The sequence below is a fragment of the Aspergillus pseudotamarii genome (genome assembly GCF_009193445.1).
Source record: "Aspergillus pseudotamarii strain CBS 117625 unplaced genomic scaffold BDV38scaffold_14, whole genome shotgun sequence".
NCBI lineage: Eukaryota > Fungi > Ascomycota > Eurotiomycetes > Eurotiales > Aspergillaceae > Aspergillus > Aspergillus pseudotamarii.
Genome location: NW_022475028.1, coordinates 23,850 through 45,882, shown reverse-complemented (window position 1 = coordinate 45,882; position 22,033 = coordinate 23,850). Strand labels below are relative to the sequence as shown.

At 48.6% G+C, this 22,033-nt stretch overlaps 9 protein-coding genes across 9 annotated transcripts; 5 read left to right on the top strand and 4 right to left on the bottom strand.

The window, feature by feature from the left end:
- Positions 1-148: 148 nt before the first annotated feature.
- On the bottom strand, positions 149-2,265 carry BDV38DRAFT_291003 (major facilitator superfamily domain-containing protein; the record flags this gene model as incomplete). Its single annotated transcript, XM_032061628.1, has 6 exons — positions 149-221; positions 276-869; positions 918-1,414; positions 1,499-1,857; positions 1,896-2,098; positions 2,186-2,265. The coding sequence occupies 6 exons, from the start codon at positions 2,263-2,265 to the stop codon at positions 149-151; spliced, it is 1,806 nt and encodes a 601-aa protein (XP_031915777.1).
- Positions 2,266-2,909: 644 nt separating this feature from the next.
- On the bottom strand, positions 2,910-4,505 carry BDV38DRAFT_291002 (FAD-dependent oxidoreductase; the record flags this gene model as incomplete). The annotated part of the gene is made up of 6 exons (XM_032061627.1): positions 2,910-3,129; positions 3,184-3,521; positions 3,596-3,746; positions 3,800-3,912; positions 3,962-4,377; positions 4,433-4,505. 6 exons carry the CDS (start codon positions 4,503-4,505, stop codon positions 2,910-2,912), a joined length of 1,311 nt encoding a protein of 436 aa, XP_031915776.1.
- Positions 4,506-5,117: 612 nt separating this feature from the next.
- On the bottom strand, positions 5,118-7,768 carry BDV38DRAFT_291001 (uncharacterized protein; the record flags this gene model as incomplete). The annotated part of the gene is made up of 8 exons (XM_032061626.1): positions 5,118-5,558; positions 5,653-5,938; positions 5,993-6,099; positions 6,150-6,634; positions 6,870-7,353; positions 7,435-7,489; positions 7,551-7,605; positions 7,669-7,768. The coding sequence occupies 8 exons, from the start codon at positions 7,766-7,768 to the stop codon at positions 5,118-5,120; spliced, it is 2,013 nt and encodes a 670-aa protein (XP_031915775.1).
- Positions 7,769-8,899: 1,131 nt separating this feature from the next.
- On the top strand, positions 8,900-9,924 carry BDV38DRAFT_290999 (NADP-dependent oxidoreductase domain-containing protein; the record flags this gene model as incomplete). The annotated part of the gene is made up of 1 exon (XM_032061625.1): positions 8,900-9,924. The coding sequence occupies one exon, from the start codon at positions 8,900-8,902 to the stop codon at positions 9,914-9,916; it is 1,017 nt and encodes a 338-aa protein (XP_031915774.1). The 3' UTR covers positions 9,917-9,924.
- Positions 9,925-10,186: 262 nt separating this feature from the next.
- BDV38DRAFT_280628 (cytochrome P450) lies at positions 10,187-11,851 on the top strand (the record flags this gene model as incomplete). The annotated part of the gene is made up of 1 exon (XM_032059355.1): positions 10,187-11,851. One exon carries the CDS (start codon positions 10,187-10,189, stop codon positions 11,849-11,851), a length of 1,665 nt encoding a protein of 554 aa, XP_031915773.1.
- A 411-nt stretch (positions 11,852-12,262) lies between these two features.
- BDV38DRAFT_290996 (MmgE/PrpD family protein) lies at positions 12,263-14,669 on the bottom strand (the record flags this gene model as incomplete). The annotated part of the gene is made up of 6 exons (XM_032061624.1): positions 12,263-12,395; positions 12,463-13,241; positions 13,298-13,761; positions 13,857-13,943; positions 14,210-14,424; positions 14,491-14,669. 6 exons carry the CDS (start codon positions 14,667-14,669, stop codon positions 12,263-12,265), a joined length of 1,857 nt encoding a protein of 618 aa, XP_031915772.1.
- A 1,441-nt stretch (positions 14,670-16,110) lies between these two features.
- Positions 16,111-16,489, top strand: BDV38DRAFT_280625 (uncharacterized protein; the record flags this gene model as incomplete). The annotated part of the gene is made up of 2 exons (XM_032059354.1): positions 16,111-16,276; positions 16,338-16,489. 2 exons carry the CDS (start codon positions 16,111-16,113, stop codon positions 16,487-16,489), a joined length of 318 nt encoding a protein of 105 aa, XP_031915771.1.
- A 1,367-nt stretch (positions 16,490-17,856) lies between these two features.
- BDV38DRAFT_241075 (seipin co-factor family protein) lies at positions 17,857-18,852 on the top strand. The gene has a single exon (XM_032053988.1). It carries the CDS (start codon positions 17,898-17,900, stop codon positions 18,606-18,608), a length of 711 nt encoding a protein of 236 aa, XP_031915770.1. The 5' UTR covers positions 17,857-17,897; the 3' UTR covers positions 18,609-18,852.
- Positions 18,853-19,676: 824 nt separating this feature from the next.
- Positions 19,677-21,115, top strand: BDV38DRAFT_290995 (glycoside hydrolase family 71 protein; the record flags this gene model as incomplete). The annotated part of the gene is made up of 4 exons (XM_032061623.1): positions 19,677-19,796; positions 19,846-20,377; positions 20,424-20,555; positions 20,604-21,115. The coding sequence occupies 4 exons, from the start codon at positions 19,677-19,679 to the stop codon at positions 21,113-21,115; spliced, it is 1,296 nt and encodes a 431-aa protein (XP_031915769.1).
- Positions 21,116-22,033: the final 918 nt, after the last annotated feature.

Sequence of the window (22,033 nt, the reverse complement as noted above, 5' to 3'; positions counted from 1 at the left end):
CGGTTATATATGTCGGTTATTTAAGTACTAGTAAGTAACGTTTCAGCCAGCGGCAATGTAGTATCATTTGCAAGTCACCACAACGAGACAACGAGAAGCGAAAGAAAGGTCAACGGTGTTGAACCGGCGGAAAGAACATTGAGCCATTTCAAGAATCTCTCATGTAGTTCTTCAACCAAACAATCTTATCAATCCTAGCCCGACACCTCTTTCCAAAGATCCTAGATATTCGGGCCGGTTAAGACTGCACGGACATTCCGGGAGGCTCAACTTACCAAATCGGGATTGTGAGAAGGCTCGTGAAGATAAAAAGGCTACCAAGGACGACAAACACTTTCAGTGTGCCGTCTTTGTCGAGCCATTCGTTAATAACATAAAGGATTCCAAAACTGAGGAAGTTTCGGGAGTTAACCGCCACGAATGCTTCCTCACCTAGAGCAGTGTAGGCGTCAATGATGTATCCGAAGACACACGTTGAGCAAAATGCGAGGGATGCATTGACCAGCCCGTATGTGATGACGGGCCCAGTCCAGTGCGTCTCGTAATGCACGGTAGCCCCAAACCCGTAGAACCCAGCTACACCCAGGACGAAGCCCACAACCATCAGGACCAGTCGATATTCGGGTTCGTAATACCCATTATTCCTCTTCGTCAAATACAGACAGATTTTATCACACAGAGGCCCCGAGATAATCTCGGATACAACGCTGAGGACCAATGGTGAAATATTGATCAGCCCAATCTGGGAAGTACTAAAGTTATACGGGGGTTCGTTGAATATCACTCCGTTGACGTAGCTAAAGGCAATGGTGAACGTGATCGTTGTACCCCAGGTTAGAAATGCCCACAGGATTCCAGGATAGAGAAACCTATGGCCCTTAGCGGATAGTCGAGGTATCAAGATAGCAGGGACTTACAAGATAAACGGACGACTGATCACCTTCGCGACGGAGGCATTAGAGTATCTACCCGTGTACACTCGAAGAGACCTCCAATATGAGTCTTTCCGCTGTGTCATTAATGGGGGTTGAGTTGTCTGCTGTGGGTCATTTCGACCCTGGGGTTCCTTTTCAATATCATCTATTGTTTCAGACGTCGGCTGCACGGCATCTTCGGCTGGTACAACCTTTGTATCCGACTGCTCGATACTTGAGGACTCAGTGGAGGAGGGAGAAGTGCGAGCCACTCGAAGAAACGACGTTTCCGGGGCAAGAAAAAACAGCGCTAGAGTGAGAACCCCGTAGAAAATGGCGCATACGCCAAAGGTCCAGCGATACCCGGCATACTGAATGATATATGCACTGACGATTGGCCCGGCCGAGATGCCGCTCACTAGGAAGAGGTTCCAAAAAGCGATGCGTGAAGCGCGCTCGTGCACAAAATACATGTCCCCTATAGTACATTGCACAAGGACCTAGAAGTGGTGAGCAGCCATGGGTGAGACTTTGGAATGCCCCTATAATGCACAGATGAAGAAACCCTAGGAACGTGTACTAACCTCAAATGGGCCCATTCCTAAACCCCCCACCAGCCGACAAGCAAGGAATGAGCCATAGTCGTGTGTCAGCGCAGCCCCAATGCTTGACGCAAAGAGTAATAACCCCGATACCAAATACACGGGGCGTTTCCCATAGCACTTGGCCAGTGGATTGCTGAAAAGGAGAGCAATTCCGATCGCCAACACCAGGTAGGAGGTAGCTTGTGAGATCTCATTCACGCTAACGTCAAGCTCCTCAGATATCTCCACAAACCCAGGCCCCAACATAGGCCCATAGGCCCCCACAATGGCGGAGAGGAGACTGACATTGAGTAAAATAAAATCCTTTCTCCTGCAGGACAATGGCAGGGCATCAATATCTAGTCCGAGTATCGTGGGGGAGAGACTTATCCATTACCATTGTGGCCACTGAGTAGTTGATTGAGGTCAATACGATTGTGTATACATGGAGAGCCAGCCCTCACCCAACTTACATTTAAAGGGTCATTTGGAGAATCTGAGGGTTGGGGAACCTGCCGCGCATAGTGAGACCTACGGTAACAATAAAAGAAGAGTTTTGTAGGAATGTACCAAAATAATGCCACGACGTTGATGGGGGGCCTTGGCCGAAGAAGAGGTAGTATCACTACTACCTTCAATCAATGGCTGGTGACTTAGAATCACTGCTATTATTAGCAGGGAGCAGACGAGGGAGAATGCAAGGAAGCTTTTGCACCTGTTCCAGGCGGTGATTCACCATCCTCGCACTCGAGCATTCCAAACACCATGATGGCAATGCCTTGGCCCCGAGTATACGCAGGGTGCAAATGTCAGAGGGTTGTCTTATGATGCGCTTAAAAATAACGCACAGAAGCAGCTGGTGGAGCAAGGTTCATATAGTCTTGTCGCCGAGACATTTGAGCCGAGTGCCCGGACTGAAATGCATCAGAACTGTATCTGGAGGAGACTCCACGCGGCCTGACCATTGGAAATGACACGCCCTCTGTACTAGTTTACTCGGCTGTCACTGAAGCTACAAGGTGAAAGCTTCCCCCACACGCATGGACAGGAAGATCCTTGTGGGGAACACTTTAACCGATCCCCCACCTTTAATTGTCGATATCCGGATCACATTGCGTATTCTCTACCTTCGTTGTATGCTGGCTTTGGTCTGGTAAGTCATTCTGATTTTGACACGGATGCATAAGTTCAGGGACACGCAAGTGGAGTGGTGGTAGGTGAACTTGTTCTAAGGTTCTCGCCCAATATAATTGAAGGTGATATATCAGCTACATTGTATGGTAATCGCTAGTCTACAACATGAAGTATTCGGAAATAACACAGATATGGGGTCTGGTATTGGGCCGTAAGAAATATATTTCACTTCTACATGGTACATAGGGTTCTGATAATCTGGATCACAACTGCTACCTCATATTCTGCTTTCGCCCCTGCCCCTTCTGTTGGAGCTGGCACCGAATATCTCCTCACACATCTTGTTAGCATACTCCTCTGCATCATGATTCAATATCCAGTCCTCTCGTGGCAGTTCGATCGCTTTCGGGTCGCGTTTCACGTTATCCCAACTCGCATTGTGCCATTTATCCCGAGTTGTTTTGCCTGTTTCCTGCACCTTCCGTACACGATCGTACCTGCAATACCGAGTCAGAAGTGGCTCACATGTATAAGTGGATTTCAGGCCTCACCGAATCTTTTCGAAGGCATGTAGAGCGTCGGGGATCCTGGATTTTCCAGCCCTGCTCAGACAAATCGCGATTGTGACACCATCCTCTAGCGCCTGTGTTGCGCCCTGAGCGGATGTGGGAAGGAATGCATGAGCGGAGTCACCAGCAAGAGCAATACGCCCGTGTTTGCTGATCCAGGTAGGCAATGGGTCTTGCCAGATGAGTTTCCAATCGACCAGGGACGACTCGGGCGTTTTCGAAACGATGCGCTTGCAGATTGGGTCCCAACCTTCTAAGACCTTATAGACATCTGCAAGTTTACCTGGAAACGACCAGCGATCGCTAATTTCAGATGTATCCTATGATAAGAGACGTATTAGTATTTTTTTGGCCATGACACAACTCACGATCGTCGGGGCTAGCTGTGACCCACCTTATGCGTTAGTACCCAACAGACATCCTTGCCCCTTTTTAAGGATGAAACCAGGAGATGTACATCTGGACCAATCCAGCCATTGAAGGTATCTCCGTTCTCACATATATGTCTAGTCAGGGGATCGGCGAGGATATCTTCGTTTGAAAACCTTTCGACCAGTTAGCTTCATTTAGCCCAATGACAGGAACCAGCGACACACACCAAGCGCGAAATATAGCATAACCGCTAGACTCAAGCTCTGTCTCACGACCTAGAACCAAGGCTCGAGCTAGGGAGCGAACGCCGTCTGAGCCAATGACAACATCTCCATAAATCTAGCACCGGTCAGCTGAAGCTCTTGCATATATCATGGTCCGTGTGCACCTTTTCTCCTGAAGCGAGCTGGATTCCTGCCCCAGTGGTGCTCTCGAAGTATCCAGTTACCGGGCAACCGAGATTAATAGGAATGTTTAGGTCGTCCCGAGCATAGTTGAATAGGATTTGGTGTAGCTCTCCCCGATGTCCATTAATCGTGGGGGCCTGTCGATTAAAAGGCATGGAAGGTTGTGTGTGGACATGCTCTCCCGTGTACTTGTGAATGCGAAACCCGTAGTCTTGGAGATTGATGCTAACAGGAAGCATGCGGTCAACCACCGGGCCCCATCGCGCAAAGATCCGGCCTCCATTACTTCCAAATGAGAGTATATCGCCCAATGGTTTCAAGGCGGGAAATCGCTCATACACTGCGACAGAGAGACCCTGGCGATGACATTCTATGGCAGTACCGAGGCCTGCGAACCCTATTTTCACAGTTTTAGTGACATTAGAGAAGTGGCCGGGAAGGAGCGGCTTTACCAGCTCCAACAATTATAACATGAATCCGCGATTTGTCGGACGGTGGGGGAGAGGGCTGGCTGGTGGCGTCCATCGTCTCGATGCGTGTGGTTCTTTGATGTCGCCAGAGGATAGTCGAAGATGAAAGATTTTACCCACGATGGCGCCAGATCAATGTTATTAGAGACATTAGACGGCTTTAAAAATAAAACATCAACTATAGCATGCCATGCATTTGTTCAAGTATGCGCAGCTGCCGAGGCAGTGTGGTGGTGTCTCTCCAAGCTCACTCCATGGGTGTGTGGGGTACGAGAAATGTGGCGGATGAGGACACACGCTATAGCCGAGTAACAAGCACATTATTTTCGATTTTCGCTCAAGCATCTATGCCTGTACATCATCATCTGTATACAATGGGAAATGCTCAGCCGAAAGCCCCTATCTGAAAGCGATAAGACCCCCGCGTGAGCATAGTCACTCCCTACTCAGATCTTCCATGATTAAGGCCCTGCTTCTGGGTGCACGGTTTCAATTTTTCCGTACTATCATCTCTACTGCTTCAAAGACACCTATTACATGGTGGACAAGTCCAAAGGCCTTTGCGATCATAGAGCTATGGAGCCTTTCCTGCATTTATCCGCCACAGATGTAGTGCTCGAGGCAGAACAGTCCAACCCCATAAGAAGTCATTCACAGCGTGCCGGGGTCACGCATACGGCTTGAGCTGACGATGATGTTCCGATATGAGACTTTTCAGATCTAACATTGTGGGTGAGTCGCATCTCGAAGGTGTATATGGCCTGTCGATGACCGAGGTGGTGAGTTCAATATCAGATTGAACCGATGGAGTCTGCTGATTCCGCTGCCGTTCGTCAATTCGTCGAATGAGGATATTTAGCAATAACCAATATTCCGACGCGTTCTGAAAAAACCCCAACCGTCGCCAATAATCGTCAATACCCACAAAAATATTGTCCTCCTCCTTTGGTAGGCCAAAACTATCCTGTATAGCGAAGCGCTGATTCCAAGCTAACTTCCAGTTGTGGAGCGCTGTGCGCATAGGCTGGAGTTGGGTGTCGACACTGATAAGAGAATTAATCTGGAAGGCTTCGGCACAGAGTGCTGCACAGACCATGGTCAGTAGCGGCTCATATACGCAAGAAAATCCCGAGTCGAAGGTCTGGGAGGCTATGGGCTATATTCTAGCCACTGATAGCGGTGTCGTTCTTACCGGAACACACAATCCAAAGGTTCAGTATCCCCAGGTGGGAGAGGTAGGCTCGTACATCGAGATTAATATCTTTCCAGAACATGATCTGCACAATCTCACGCAGCGTCCTTCTGCACCCCCATAGAGGATGTGCTGTCCATGTTCTAATCGCAGAGAGGCACTCTGCTGCAGACTGGGCTTGAAAACAAGCCTCCGGACATGCCATTCCCAATGACATTTCTTGGATCCTCGTGCGAGGTGGGTAGTTGCTGAAGATCGCAAATCCGGTATCATTGATATATATGAAAAGCATAGTTCTAGCATGACGTTAGCAAAAGGTACGAGTAGGGCATTTCGTCGCGTGCACTTACCGAATACATTCCTCAGTCGCAATAAAGGTGTCCCAACAGAAATCGCCTCCGTGTACTGCGTTCAGATCATTGTGTTTGATGCTGAACAAGTTTAAGTCTCTTGCCAACTAGTCTACATTAGCGATGGAGATACCATGAATCTAACCTAACTACTTACGGAAACAAGCATACTGAAACGCTCACGACGAATCCTTCGTCGGCTAATATGACTCCCTTCACTGATTTGAAAGGTGCAAACGCAGTATGCTGCCTGCAGGAGCTGTATGATGTCCCGTATGTTAATGGTAGCCGGGTCCTGCAGCATAAGGTCTCCGAAATATTTATTGCTAAATACCATCTCTTCCACACTATTCAGCCATAATTTTACGTTGCGGTTATCATTTGGACTTTGGGAGAAACATGCTCCCATGATGGCCATGGCTGCTGTGAGGTGCGCTGGAGCATTTGCGATAGAAAACGTTGGCTTATGAATAACTGGATAATGAGGATGCCATGCGGTCCAGTAAATCCTGATAAACCTCTCTACATTCTTTGGACTGAAAAAGCGAATGCATTCCTTCTCGAGCTGTGGAGACCATGTATGCATAATTCTAGAATGCTGCGAAAGGCTTCTGATTTGATGTATGATTTGGTATGCAGGTCCTGAAGACGGTGGTGCCGGTGTAGAAGATAACCATGTGTGGTACCAGGGCTCGCACGTAACATCTGCAAGATCATTAGATATATGGGACAAAGAAATACAGCGTGAAGTGAAGAGTGTCGTAGGAGGGTTATATATAGGGCTAGCTGGTGTGCAAAGACCTGTTTTTGATATGTCTAGGGAGTGATTTGGTCCGTGGTAATAATATTCAGAAAAATGCGAAAAGAAGAAACCTACTACCAGACCATGAATCCCCGAGGGAAGAGGGAGGATCTGTAAATGGTAGTACTCCTTGCCTTCCGATAGTATCATCGATCACTTCCGGCCCTTCCAACCCTCTCTTAAGTATCGCGCTACAGTCATAACGGGCCTGGAGTGAAGCACTCTCCTTGCTGGAGATGCGGGCGAGGAAACTGAATGTATCAGCCGGATCAATGTCAATGCATGGAACACCAACAGCCGACGGCAATTGTAGGGAGTGGTTGTGCTCGACTCTGTCAAACAGGATGGGATCCAGGAGCAGCTGTATGTCTTCAAATTGTCTATTACTCCACCGAAGCTCAGCCAGGGAGCTGTCCGGCAGGATGCAATGTCCATTGGTTTCGGTTTCTTGATTATCGTCCCCTTGTTCAATCGATTCTGGGTGGCTCCCACCCGACCTTAGGCTGTATTTCTTGGTCGGCAGATTATTGATTTCATTCAGTGTACCCTGGTCTGGAGTCTCAACGCCATCCGTATTTGGCGTCAGTTGTTGTTCTGCAGGTAGAGTGTGACTGGTTGTTGTAGCTCCTGCTTCTCCTACTGGGATGGTCCGGGATTTGAGTTGGCATTTGGTAAGGTGGCGTTTCATCACATCTCTTCAGTAGAGCCTCGTTAGTTTTCTGTAATTTGCTCTATGTTGTTTCAGGGCCCACGTACTTGCGCATAAACTCCTTTCCACACTCGGGACATACTACTGCTTTCCCTACGCCATCTGAACACGATGTCTGTCAGCAAAGGAATGGCACAATATATCGAACCTCAATCGCCCACGTACGAGATCCAAGATGTCTCTGCAGGTGCTCCGTACGAGTGAATGACTTGGTGCACAAGGGACACGGAACCCTCCGTGGTTTCACCCTCCGTACGGCTTTCATGTCTTTCGGCTCTAGCTGTCCTCACAAGGATGTTGCCAGTAAGAGTCCAGAGAAATACGGTATTGAGCATAAGACAGATGAGGAAGCATGGAACGTCGCGGCCAGTCTTCGGCACCAAAAAACCCCGATTAACGCGACTGTCCAGTGATTTTACCCCAGAAAAATAAATGCGGGGAAGCCCCTCAGGGAAATCTCAATTGGCGCATCTCTAATTCGTTGTAGGATAAAAAGTCCACCCCGCATAAACAACTTAACTTGGCCATGAAATCGATAGTCGCAGTATGATTTCATATGGTTTCTCAAGCCTAGCCCGCTGTTGATCTCCTTAAGGTACTGTAGCAGGTGACTCCTCGGGATATATCCGTATTCGAGCCCTGGCCCTAGAGGAGTATCAATTAATCAAGCTTCTTCCAACCTGCTCAGGCTTAACGATTGAACTTCTTTTTATGCAGGCGCATTCCCAGTGCGGCAGCACTTGTGCCACATAAGCCTGAGACCTCTAGAAGTTCAAGTTATAAAGCCCCGAAATGTGTACTTAGGGCAACGATAAGCATGATGTGCCGCTTCGACGACTGCACACTCCAGCATGGTCATGAACCTCGACACCGGACATCCACTCTCTATGTACGGGCGCGATATTATTGGTCCGGCACTTATTGTTAAGACTGATTGCCGTGACTGTATGCAACTTGCCTCTTTAGTTAGAAATCATGGTTGACGACGATGTGGGGGAATTAACGCCACATCATGATGTGGGGAATGTGGGTTAGAAGCCTTCATTCTCACCGGAGATTTCCGTTTGTTGATTCTCTGCCAAACCGAGACGAACATAGCGCATACTATGAGATCTTGAGGGCTGGTGTGTTAGTCAAATATCAGTTCCTGAAGATAAAGGGGATACTGCCCTCCCCTTGGTTTCGGATGTATAAAAGCTGGACACAACAACAAAACCCTTCGACATAGCGTCGTTCAATTTATATTGCCTGAATTACCAAGATGTCATTTCTTCAGCGTGCACCTGAGCCTGCAACCCCTCTTGGGCGCCTACGGCCTCTTTCTGCGTCTGCTAGTATCCGAGTGTCTCCTCTACAGTTAGGGGGTATGTCCATTGGAGAGTCATGGTCTAGCTTCATGGGCAGCATGCCGAAGTCCAAGGCTTTCGATCTTCTCGATGCATACGTTGATGCAGGAGGCAACTGTATTGACACCTCGAACAACTACCAAGACGAGCAATCGGAGCGATGGATTGGTGAATGGATGAACGCTCGTGGCAATCGGGATAACATGGTCCTTGCGACCAAATACACCACCGCCTACCGAGACTATGAGCTTGGAAAAGCCTCTTATGTTAATTACTCGGGAAATTCGCGGCGAAGTCTACACATGTCAGTTCGAGACTCGCTTCACAAACTGCAAACAGACTGGATCGACATCCTCTATGTTCACTGGTGGGACCAAACCACGTCGATTGAGGAGGTGATGGATAGTCTTCATATACTTGTACAACAAGGCAAAGTGCTCTACCTGGGAGTGTCTAATACTCCAGCCTGGGTCGTATCGGCGGCAAACTTCTACGCGAAGGCCAATGGAAAGACGCCGTTTAGTATTTACCAGGGGAGATGGAACGTTCTCCGCCGTGACCTGGAGAAAGATATTTTGCCGATGGTCCGGCACTTCGGTATGGCAATTGCACCATGGGATTCTCTAGGTGGTGGGAAATTTCAGTCGAAGAAGCAGCTCGAGGCTCGCAAAAGCGCAGGCGAAGGCCTCCGCGCGATCGGGAATGCGACCCAGACTGACGACGAAGCTAGAATGAGCGAGGCACTCGAGAAAGTAGCCGCCGAACATGGAGTGGACTCCGTAACGACCATCGCGCTAGCATATGTGCTATCGAAAGCACCTTATGTCTTTCCCATAATCGGCGGGCGAAAGATTGAGCATCTCCAAGACAACCTCAAAGCACTGGAGATCCGCCTAACTGATGCCCAAATCGAATACCTTGAAAGCATCAAGCCGCTGGACGTTGGATATCCGACTAATTATATTGGGGAGGACCCCAGAATCACCGGCAAAGCCAGTGGGGTTTTGGCGACTACCGGTCCTCTCGCCTTTGTCAAGTACCCAAGTCCTATCAAGCCCTCGTTATAGTCATGGTAGACATAGGTTTAGATTAGGCCTTGGTGTTTCTTTGGAATTCTTACCAACAACGTATGGCAAGCATAATATGATCATTCCCCCACATGTAACGCCACTTGTCTCGTTCACGTCGGCAATTCGAATTCGAATACTTGCATATCCCCCGCAGCACTCGGTTAAATCATCATCTGTCTCTTATTTGTAATTACGGTCTATGCTCGTGCTCTATAAGAAATGACGCGCTCTTCAAGACTTGTCCGCCGTACACCAGAAAACTGTATCATGGATGGTATCCGCTCACTCCTCTCCAACCCAGCCTGGGGGATCAGTTGCTGCATCATTCTCATCGTCCTGGCTATAATCATCCACGATGTGTACTTGTGGAAGTGCTTGCCTCCAGGCCCTTCCCCAATTCCACTGATTGGAAACAAATTCCAAATCCCTTCCAAGCACCCTTGGATTAGGTTTCAGGAATGGTCCAAAATATATGGCCCAATCTATACCATCTGGCTGGGCCGTCGGCCCACGGTGGTGATATCTGACCCGGTGATCGCCTCCGAGCTCCTCGAAAAACGCTCTACAAAATACAGCACACGGCCACGGTTTGTCACGATGGGTGAAATCTACTGGGATATGGCCAGCATCCTGGTTCAACCGTATGGCAAGGAATGGCTCATTCGCCGGCGGCTCCTGCATTCGGCCCTAACGCCCCGAGCGCTAGACAACTACAAGCCATTGCAGCAGGCGGAGTCGAGTCGATTATGCTACCAGCTACTAGAATGTTCGCATGAATGGGAAGCACTGTTCGATCGGCTCGCATCGTCTATTGTCTTTGCCGTCTCGTATGGGCACCGTGTCGACAATGCCCAGTCGCCGGTGATTAAACAGCGGCTTGAATTCATGCAGTACGCCTCCAGCTTGAATGTCCCAGGGGCATACCTGGTCGAGTCCTTCCCGATGTTGAAGTATCTACCGGATTGGATTGCACCATGGAAGGCGGAGATCAAACGCCATGGTCGTCTCGAGGCTGAGGCAAACATGAGACTTGTTCGGGTGGTGCGACAGGATATTGAGTCCGTGAAACAGACCCCAGGAGCAGAGCCTCTTTTCAATAGTTTAACCAAGCAGCTGCTGGAGACCAGAGATTCGGACTCGAAAGCATTTCCGTTGACTGAGCGAGATTTCAGCTACATTCCTGCGTCCCTCTTCGGTGCCGGATCCGATACCACGTCTTCCACTTTATGTTCAGCTATGCTAGCGATCGTGACAAACCCCACAATGCTGGAGATAGCACAGGCTGAATTAGATACGGTGGTAGGGCCTCATCGATTACCTACGTTTGAGGATATACCCAGCCTCCCATATCTATGTGCACTTTGCAAGGAAGTCCTGCGCTGGCGTCCTGTGGCTGTATTGGGTGGCACACCACATGCTTGTTCCGAGGATGATTATTATCGTGGGTTCTATATTCCTCGCGGAACGGTGATGTTGGGAAATTCGTGGGCAATCAATATGAACCCTAACTATTATCCGAATCCGGATCGGTTCAATCCTCTTCGATTTCTAGGCATGGATCCGCATCTGTTGCCCTATCTCCCGAAGGAATACATCGCATCGGTTGAACAAGAAAAGGGCTCTGCGCATCCCAGTAAACTTGGTCATAGTTCATTCGGCTGGGGTCGTCGCATCTGCCCTGGCGCAGATCTTGCAACTAACACTCTACTCATTACGCTGAGTCGGCTACTGTGGTGCTTCCATATTCAACCTATTCCTGGGCAAACCTATGACACATTAGATTATACGAATGGGTTCAACATCAGGCCGCGGAACTTGCATCTGAGCCTACAAGTTCGCTCCGATCAACATCGTCACGTTATAGAAAGGGAATACGAAGCTGCGACGGAGTTTCTCAAAAGGCTTTCGCCCTTTGACGCAAGCATGTTGTAAGGCCCCTGTTGACGGGTTTGGCGCTTTGACCGAGTTTGCAGGGGAAGAGTAAGTTGCGTTAGAAAGAGAACTAAATCGGCTGGTTGATAGCCGAATTCTGAGGACGCCAGACAAGAAATTACGTCGCTCGCCATGAATCTTTGGGGTGGAGGATTATCCTATAGAAAGCAGGCCTTGCCGTTATATTTGGTGTTGGCAGCCACAAATGAGCCATTACAAGCAGAGCCAGTATGGAAGTGACACTAGTTACCAATCCCTTCATGGCCCACTGTATAGTATTATCTTTTTTTCAAGGAATGAAGATGAGTGAATCAGTATACGCAGATATGGCCGAGCAGCAGAGCTGAAGCAAGGGATTGATTCTATTATTGTTGCCAATGTATCCGATGTACAGGATTTTCAGTCTCTAGACTAGAGCCACAGTTCCTTGAGACTGTCTTGATTCTCGAGGTTCCATGCCCTGGTGATAATTTGCTGGATCCGATCTGCGTCTTTCACTCCACCATACTGGGCCAGAGCCTTAAATTTGGTCTCAATCTCGTTTCTATGGCACCGTCCAGTCAGCTCAACTAGAATCACTCACCACCATGGGGATATTCAATTGGGCATACCTCGTCAATGGACTTTGGGGATCTCCTTTCAAATACTCCACAAACTTTTCATATCTCTCACCAGACTTGCAAGTTACAATTACCTGGCCCTGCCACTTTTGCGGGAATGCCGCATTTATATCCTCGTCCAATTCCATCCTAACACGTTCCTGGAAATTCCTCAATGATGCATCCTGCAGTGCTTCCTCTTTAAAATCCGTTATCAATGCCTGCCCCTTCTGCGCCGTTACAGCGAGAACGAATCCCATATTAAATTTACTCTGATGGATTGTTTCACCCCGTCCACTGAGCCCGAGTACGTCGAATGCTGCTTGATATGTTCTCGTTACGACCGAGTCAATATCTTCGAATTTGATAGCATGTGCGGAAAGAATGTGTAGCAAGGCGTCAACGCTTGGATGGGTATGGCGACAGGATGCGTGCCATTTGAAACTACTTCCCAGCACGGCCCAATCAAGTCCGAGGTCCGTATCAATTGCAGTGGGGATGGGCGTATCCGGGACGAGCGCGACGCCCATGCCCTTAGGCCCTTCCAGCACATCCTTAGGCCCTAATAACCCGGATTTCGCGGCGTAGGCGGCGAAGATTCCATCGAAGCAGGCCTTGCCCGTGTGAACTTGCTTTGAATGCGTAGCATCCAAGAGAAACTGCCATAAGCCCGACGCCTGGGTTCCCGCAGTTCCGATCGATGATAGCATGGCCGCGGAGTCGAGACCCAGAAGACGGGCCGTTGCAGCGGCCACACCAATGACCCCGCCAGTTGCAGTGGAATGGAAACGCTGTTTGGAGAATGTTAACGTGGTAGCCTGCTGTAAAAGCTTGAGGATGTGCATACTGCATAGTGACTCTTCCCAAGGAATTCTCCTACCCGACATCCTACCTCGTATCCAACCACGCAGGCCGTAATGAAGTCTCTTCCATTCGCATTTACATCCTGCGCCACGGCCAAAGCAGCAGGGAAGATAACCGTCGCAGGGTGCAAAATACTTCGATTATGCAAATCATCCTGCTCCACAACGTGCGATGAAGCCGCGTTTACCATTGCTGCAAAGGCAGGGCTTGTGCTGAAACCCAGCTCGCTATCTACCAACTCACTCTTCCCTGACGTGGGGCCCATCTGCTGCACAAAGATCGCAATGGCCTTCACAGCAGGGTGATGACGGCCAGCAATGGTACACCCGAACCAGTCCAGGAAGAGGTCTTTGGTCCGCTGGATCACATCCTGTGGGATGTCATCATATTGCAGTCCCGAGGCCCAGGTGGCTAGACGCTCTGTTCGGGTTGTCATGGTTTCACAATCTGGGTATGACTATACACGAAATGATATTCTTTCTTCGACATCGCAAACAAGATCGTGGAGGTGCTCGAGCCACGCATGTATGAATAAACCCCACCCTCGGACCCTCGGCAATGGTTGGGAATAGCCGGTGGTGGGGTCAAGAAGCCTTTATAAAAGATCGGCATCGCAATATGAAATGACACTACGTTGGCTAGTGTTGGGCAGTTTTTGAATCTGGGTCATATCTACAAGAATATGTGAAGGACAATTGGCACTCATATTTGTCAATAATTGTCCATAGCATGAATTAATTGTATTTCTAGTGAATCAAATCAACGAATGACAATTATTAAGTACTAGAACCCTGTTTTCCATCCACCCATGGAACCAAATCAAAATTACATCCTCGCATAATTCGACTTCAAAATGTCTCCCCATGGATCAGTCATAGCTGGATGGTGTAGTCACCGTCGTACTTGCAGTCCTTGTAGACGTGGTCCTCCGGGTTGTCGACGCAGTTCCACTTCCCATCGTGCTCATCAAGATAAGCACGACCACCTATCGGGTTGGGCTCAATACGCTCAATCGCCAGGGTAAACTTTCCAAACTCAAAGCCATCGGGGAATTGGATAAGATGCTTGCTGTCGTTGCATCGGGCATTTTCCTCTGGTGCCTTTCCGCTCCTGTGTATACGACGAGCTGGTCAGTAATCCAAGGTGTATATTGTGTGACAGAAAGATGAAGTTCACCAGATCAGGTTGCAATCAATTGAGGCATCGCCGTCCTGGAGCTTGAAGCTCATGGTGTTGGAGAGAGACTCGCGCGCCTTGAGATCACTGATCACGAACGAGCCATCGCGCTTACTGGCAATGGGAGTAGCAATGGCCGAGGTAACCGCCAGAATAAGGGCAGCAATAGAGACCTTCATTGTGGAAGAATTGAATTGTAAAGGTGTTCTGAGAGGAGAAGTAGATCGTAGTGTTTATTGAGGTGTGGTGTTGATGATGTTGACGAGAGTATGCTCCCCAGTGATTACGCCTGGACTTATAGACTTTCGCAACCCTTGAAGGTTGTATTCCTTTTGCCTAGAAGAGCTTGATACCTGACAAGCGCAGGAATAGAAGTTTACCGGTGTTCCATGTGGATTTACCGGCGTAACTCGAAGTAGACTTCGCCATAATGCCAAGCAGGAGCTACAACTGTAAGGCGCCCGAGGAGTCTCGACCTACGGAACCCAGCACCGTGAGCCCCGTAGAGGCACAACCAGAATAATAGAGAAATGTATTTTAAGGCCCTCTACAAGCTTCGACCCCTGTAAGGCGACCAAATTCGGAGCGGTCAATGCCCCCCCAGGTGGCCTAATCACGACGATCTCATGCAACTAGGAATATCCATTCGTTGCTGTGCAAACACTGCAGACTAGTAAACCACCACGGATGCTTCTTCTCTCATCAAATGGTTCACGGAACAATTTAGGGTTGCGGATGGGCACACTATCTTCAATCGCGCGTGAGGTTGCATCAAAGCCATCAGTGGGTGGTGATTGTTTCCGTAACAGATGTAGATTTGGCTGTCAGGTGTTGCTCTCATCGGATACACGCATGCATTGCTATGTCTTTTCCTTCATTTCCCATTGGATGTATTTCCTTGCCCTCCTGTCAGTGGCTGGTATGTCTGTTCAATCGTAGGCACTGGATGGCAGGAGGTATTTTGAGATCCAACCTTATATTTAGTATAGTTGCATTCAGTAGTTTTAAATGAGGCCATAGAATTGACTAGACCACGTACACTAGTGCTATCACAATATCATAGATTCTAGTGTTGAGCAGATGTCGTAGATAGGGATGGTCGATGCCGGTGTGGCTGAGTAACAAAGTACGAAACATTCACGCTTATGCGCATTGATCGGACGCCTTAAACAACACGAGGACAAATACTATTGGCTTTTGTTTTGAAAGTCATGTCTTCGTATTCTTGGGGTTCCCCACATTCCGCCGTGGCGATGCCTCGTAACCAACAACCATGACCTATATTGCAGCAAGTGGTGATGCAGTTGACCGTTCTTGGCGGATGGCCTCTATGGATACAGGTTGCCTGAGGATGTGGATGATGATACTGTTACATCTATCTATCCAGTGTCCGAAATCCTCGCAGGGCTGAGCTTAACCTTCACCTTTTCGATTCCTATTTTTAGAAATATGCGTTCCAAGGGTGATTCCCACACGATGCATATAAAAGCTCTGTATCAACCCTGTCTATGACAAGAAATCACATCACACAGGCTCAAAATCTCAAGCATAACTCCATAAATATTCCAGGCTGTCCACTACTCTATTGAATATATCAAGACTTGCCACACATCAATCACCATGCAGCTTTCGCTTTTTACCGTCATGATTCCCTCCCTTGCGGCATTCGCTACTGCTGCTACCTCTGAAAAGCGTCAAATCGAATCAGTCTCCATCTTCTTCTACGGCCCTGATGGTGAAAAGTGGTCCCAGGTCTTCCCCACGGATATGAGCTCGCATCAAGTTGGTATGTTGAACCCCCCACCTCCTTCACGACTTGTCGAACAATCAAGCTAACGCCCCATTAGACATCAAGAAGACGGTTTCTCATATCTACAACCCTGGTGGAGCGATCTGCGGATTTAATGGTGTGAAGGGAGAGAGGGTGGATGTTCCAATTGGGGACCACAAGCTGGAGACTCCGCAGGTCCTGAGGACGGGAACCTGTGCTCATCTCTAGGAGCAGACCTTTTGGCGTCCGTTTATTCATGTATTTAGTTAAGGAGACTTTGATTTAACGCCAGACAGTACGTACCACAGTTACATAATATAGAATTCAAGGCGAACGATATATGTTTGCGAATAATCACATTGTGTTGTACCTCCCGAATATTGTTCCCATGTCAACTATACGTAGTTTTAACAGCGGAAGGGTGCCCCCATTACGTCGAGTCTCTCCTTGAACGGACTCTTTCTTGGCTTAGTTGGTCGGTGATTCTCCTCGAGATCCAAAGCACCATTCAACGCATCCACCCGGTTTTCAGCCAGTGCGATATATGTGATGAATATATACCTGAGCGGATATGGCCTCCGAGGGAGAAACCATGGGAAGGACTACCGGGGAACTAATACTGCTATATCCAAACCCCATATGATCAGCCCTTCTGTAAAACCAAGAGGGCCGTGATATGGGAGACAGAGTATATCCCAGGCAAGACGTATATTCCAGGTAAATAACATACATCAGAGAGGAAAATATACGCTATAGCTATAAAAAGGCTTCGGGTGAGTCATTTACTCCGCTTTGTATCCACCGTCGGCGATCTAAGAGGGAGCCACTGGTATGGCCAATAGGTTGACTTTGTTTCAGTCGAGATGCTTACCGACTCGCTATACTATCCCTCGGGCCTGCTTGACATGCTTCGCATCATCGGCGCCTGTCATCGGGTCCACGACATCGTAGAGAAAAAAGAATCGCGATATCTTCCATTTCGACATCCGCCAAGAATATGTTTCCTAGGGATTCCGGCTAAGAGCCCTGATTGGGCCGGTTGCTAGGATGATCCGGCCAGTGAGCGGGCTACAAAGAAAGTCCCACTGTAGCCTCAGGACAACCCGTTTTTACTCGTGCCATGAGCTTCCATATAGAGCCCCAGTCAAAGAAATACTAGGCTTAAATCCTGATATCAACGCTTTGTGATGAGTAAGGATATAACTGACTAACAGCAGCCTGAACGGTGAAATCAGACTCCAACCACTTGAATTCGATGTCTTTGTTAGCATTAATCTAGGGGAGGGCAAAATATATATATCATATTTCCACTTGACCAGCAGTAATCAGGGTATAGTCTCCTAGTGTGTACTTCACCACGCCCAACGATTACCTTACACAGTAGAGAGTGTCCCTAGACGAGTCCGAACGTGGTTAACAGCTCAATAATCCCATCCATAATTGTTATTGGATTGATTTGCCCGACCCACAATGACAGCTATGTGACATCATAGGGCCAGGGGAAACGAGGAACCAGGGTAGAATAGATAGATAGATAGACATCTATATGATGCCCCGGATTCATTCTACGGTCTGTCCATCTACCCTCGATAGAACTGGTCTCAGCAGAATATAGCTAGATACAAACAATCAGAGGATGTCCCTGAAATCGGCGTCTGGCGTCCTGGAGGGCGCCACTGATCGGACAACGAGCGCAGCCGGCTCCTCACTCACGGACAGTGCCTTGCCCACTGCGCAACGACACGCGAAACATCTTGGTACGACTGTTACCCAGCCCACGAGCCTGACTACGCCGGGCGAGTTTCCCGGTGAAAAGACGCAAGACGATGCCGCCGCACAAGACACATCGGCAGGCCCGTGGTATGAACCGATGACGGCATGGTTCCGAGACGTCGTCCCAAACACATTCGATTGGTTCGAGTCCACCGTGAAATGGCTGCTGGCTTGGATCTTTCCCCCGCCTCGCCAAGCGGCAATCTTCGAAGCGGCACTACAAAAACCCTATGCTACATCATTCCTGGTCTGTCAGCTCATCTGCTGCGGGGTGCCGTTCTTCATCTTTTTAGCCGGTACATTGGTGTTCGCGGCCGTGGCTGTACTACTCTGGGCGATACTATCATTCGTCATCTTGGGACCAATCCTCTTGGTTGCGTCCATGATGGGGGTATATCTGTGGAGTTGGGGCTTGGTTTTGTATGCGGTCATCAAGTGGGTGGACAGAACATTCTTAGGGGGAGTGATTAGCAAGTTCTGGCTTTCACAGGTGCCACAGGAGGAACAGCCTGAGGATATTCAGGAGGACCATGAGCGAAAACAAACAAAGGAAGGAACAAAAGAAACAAAATGAAAGGACGGTTTGGTCAGAGGGCTTCCTCTGGAGCCAGTCAAACGCCGGCAAGGGCTTCCTCGAGGAAGACGATTGGAGGGACAAATAAAAAAGTAGTATTGACATAGGACAGGACGGCAGTTCGCGAGGAGGGTCGGATGATACTATACAAAAAGACGTAGACAGAAAAGCCCGTCTAGTCAAACCAAGGAAATGGTGCATCATGGATCAACCTATCGGGCCACCGCAACGCACGAAGTCTGCTGTTCCATAGGCATATTGAGTTTATAATCTGATTAGTCGCGTTTCTTTGCAAAGCCGTCTCTGCAAATGATAGGCATAAAGTATACTTTTCAAAGTGCGGGGTGGACTCGACCTGCTGATACGCTTGCAGATTGTCCTTTGGGTAGTCTTGCTTGCATGGTCAGAAACCTAATTAACTCTCCCGGATGACCACCTGCATTATTGTTGCACGACAGGCGCTAATGCAAACAGACGCAGCCTATTCGCAACTGCTTTTGTCCTGGATACAGGAGTCCCTTATCGAATTGATTGTTTAAACACTAGCTTAGCTAGGTAGGCAATACCCTTATGGCTTCGCGATGCTTTATGCCACAGTGTCACAGATGACCTTGGCAAGGGTCATGAGGGATAAACATGCCGTGTACGTTGTAACGTATACATCAGCACATGGCAGCAATCCAAGTCTCTGCATTTAACATGACTGAACGAACCAGAGAATCAGACACAATTGATGCCAGACCTCCAAATGGTTACCATATATGTAACACCCGGCAATCTCTCTCTAGCCAATGTCAACAGACTGGACCTCCCTAGAGCATAGCCGTAGGGTAACATTGGGAATGGTGGTACAACACAGGAGTGTATCATGGTGTGTCGATCACTTGGCTGAGGGGTGCTTCAGTAGACATTCCATCTCGACTGGGCCACGCTGGAAGAATGGGTGGGGACAGGTCGAATTCGCTCGCTCAATGGGTCTAGCATCCACATAAATAAGGCCTGGAAAACGACTAAGAAGCAATGGAGAGACCAGACTCACTTCAAGAATAGAGCAAACAGTGACTGATCATGATTTGCAAAGCTCTTTGTGTCATTACGAGCCTTTTGGCTGTAGTCTCTGGCCTTGCGACCCCAGCTGAGCTGATCGCTCAGGCAGAGCCTAGCAAGTATGTCTTTGCTCACTTTATGGTTAGTACGATTAGACCTTTCCCCATGGATCATTCATGACGTACCATAGGTTGGCATTGTGAAGAACTATCAGTTAGCCGACTGGATCGCCGATATGACTACAGCTCAAGCAATTGGCATCGATGCATTCGCTCTTAACTGCGCCAGCATCGACAGTTATACCCCTGATCAGCTAGCACTTGCTTACCAGGCGGCCGAGCAGGTCGGCTTTAAAGTCTTTATCTCCTTTGATTTCGCTTATTGGAGTAATGGAGATACAGACAAAATCACCGCTTATATGCAAAAGTACGCCGCCCATGCAGCGCAGATGCAGTATCATGGAGCTGCGATTGTAAGTACGTTTGTTGGAGAGAGCTTCAATTGGGGGCCCGTAAAAAAAGGAACGTCGCATCCCATCTGGGCCCTGCCTAACCTTCAGGATCCGGCAGAGGCGACGAGCGGTGCTGCCCGGTCCATCGACGGTGCTTTCTCCTGGTATGCATGGCCGACCGATGGAGGGAACAGCATCATACCCGGACCGATGACGACTATCTGGGATGAGAGGTTCGTTAAAGATCTGGCTGGACGGACATATATGGCTCGTTTGTCTCCCATCCTTGTTATACGTTTAGAGGTAACATTGAAAAGCGGTATCACCGTGGTTCGCAACCCACTTCAACTCTAAAAATTGGGTTTTCATCTGTGAGGATCTTCCTACCCTTCGTTGGGAACAGATGCTTCAGCTTCAGCCAAGCCTGATTGAGATTATCTCATGGAATGGTGAATCATCCTTCCCAAAGCGTAACCTCCATGGCTAACGTATATTAGATTATGGTGAATCCCACTATATCGGACCATACTCCGCCAATCATAGTGACGACGGCTCCTCCCAATGGGCAGCGGGAATGCCGCATGATGCCTGGCGAAACCTCTACAAGCCTTTCATAAAGGCCTACAAGTCAGGCGCAGTGGTTCCTGTCATAGAAGAGGACGAGCTTGTTTATTGGTACCGTCCGACGCCGAAGAACGTGGCTTGCACCAATGATTCCCTCCCGCAACCAAACGGTGTCAGCATGCTCCACGACAGTGTCTTTGTAGCTACTATGTTGACCGAGCCAGCCACGTTGATTGTCACGAGTGGCTCTAACCAACCAGTGTCCATTGAGGTACCGGCGGGGATAGTCACATCCAACTTCAGCATGGGCGTGGGTGCTCAGAAGTTCTCAGTGGTGCGTGGAGGGAAGGCTATCATGAATGGCAAGGGCGGACTGGAAATTAAGGACAATTGTAAGCATTGGAATTATAACGTTTATACTGGTTCGGTAGCCAAAGAGGGTTGAAGTATGGTATATCTTGGCGGTCAGGTTGGGAGTGAGAGAACGCAGTCATCAATGTTATTGCAATCGCAGACAGTATTGGGAAATTATTTCGGAGTGCTTTCTTGAAACCTTTGCCCTATTCGCCTTATTTTGAAGACAAGGAACAGAGCCATTTGGTCATCCTTTTTTCGCACGTTGACAAAGAACCTATAATGACTATCAATTGTCCTGAAAAGCCGCAGTGGCTCGCTTGCTTACCATGGTCTCATTCACGCACCAATATCAGCTCACTCTCCGAGACTTCCTCTCAACACGGGTCACCATCTAGAGCAGTAATAGTGGGATCTGGAGTTTCGTAGCTAAAGATCAAGCATTAGACCTTCTTGGCTGAGACACGCTTGAATGTCTTACCCCATATTGGATGGTTAAGAATCGCGTCTCTTACTGGAAATGTTTGACCACTTGATGTAGATATCAATATTTCACGGGTGAACGGCGACAAAGCTTGCAGCAGCGAAATCCGAAACGGTTTCATGGTGCCAATCAATTAGCACAGGTGATGTGTACTATTTGTAGTTCAGTATGTAGTGTCTACGCGCTTGGGAGGCGCCGCCTGTTCCTGCTTCAACTAGTATATGATGACGGGGCTTTTGCTTTGAATTCCAATCGCCTCCAGCCTAGTAAATTCCCCACGCAGTCAATCAAATACAGAGAATAGCATGGGGAGGCCCTTGGAAACCAATGTCGAACCATCTGATAAACAGTAAAGAACGGCAGTCGGCAAATCTCGTTGTACTTGTTTTGAATTGATCGCTTTGAACACGGGCTGTACTTCCACACGTTCCCAGAGGGTTAAAGCGCAGACCAGACGTATTATCTAGTTGTTGGCCCATAGCTTACCTCTCAATGTTGATCATCAAACTCAGGTCCAGAGCAAAG

What these genes read in the sequence shown, in the direction of transcription:
- BDV38DRAFT_241075 (XM_032053988.1), top strand. Translation starts at nt 17,898, where the DNA reads ATGTCCCTGAAATCGGCGTCTGGCGTCCTGGAGGGCGCCACTGATCGG.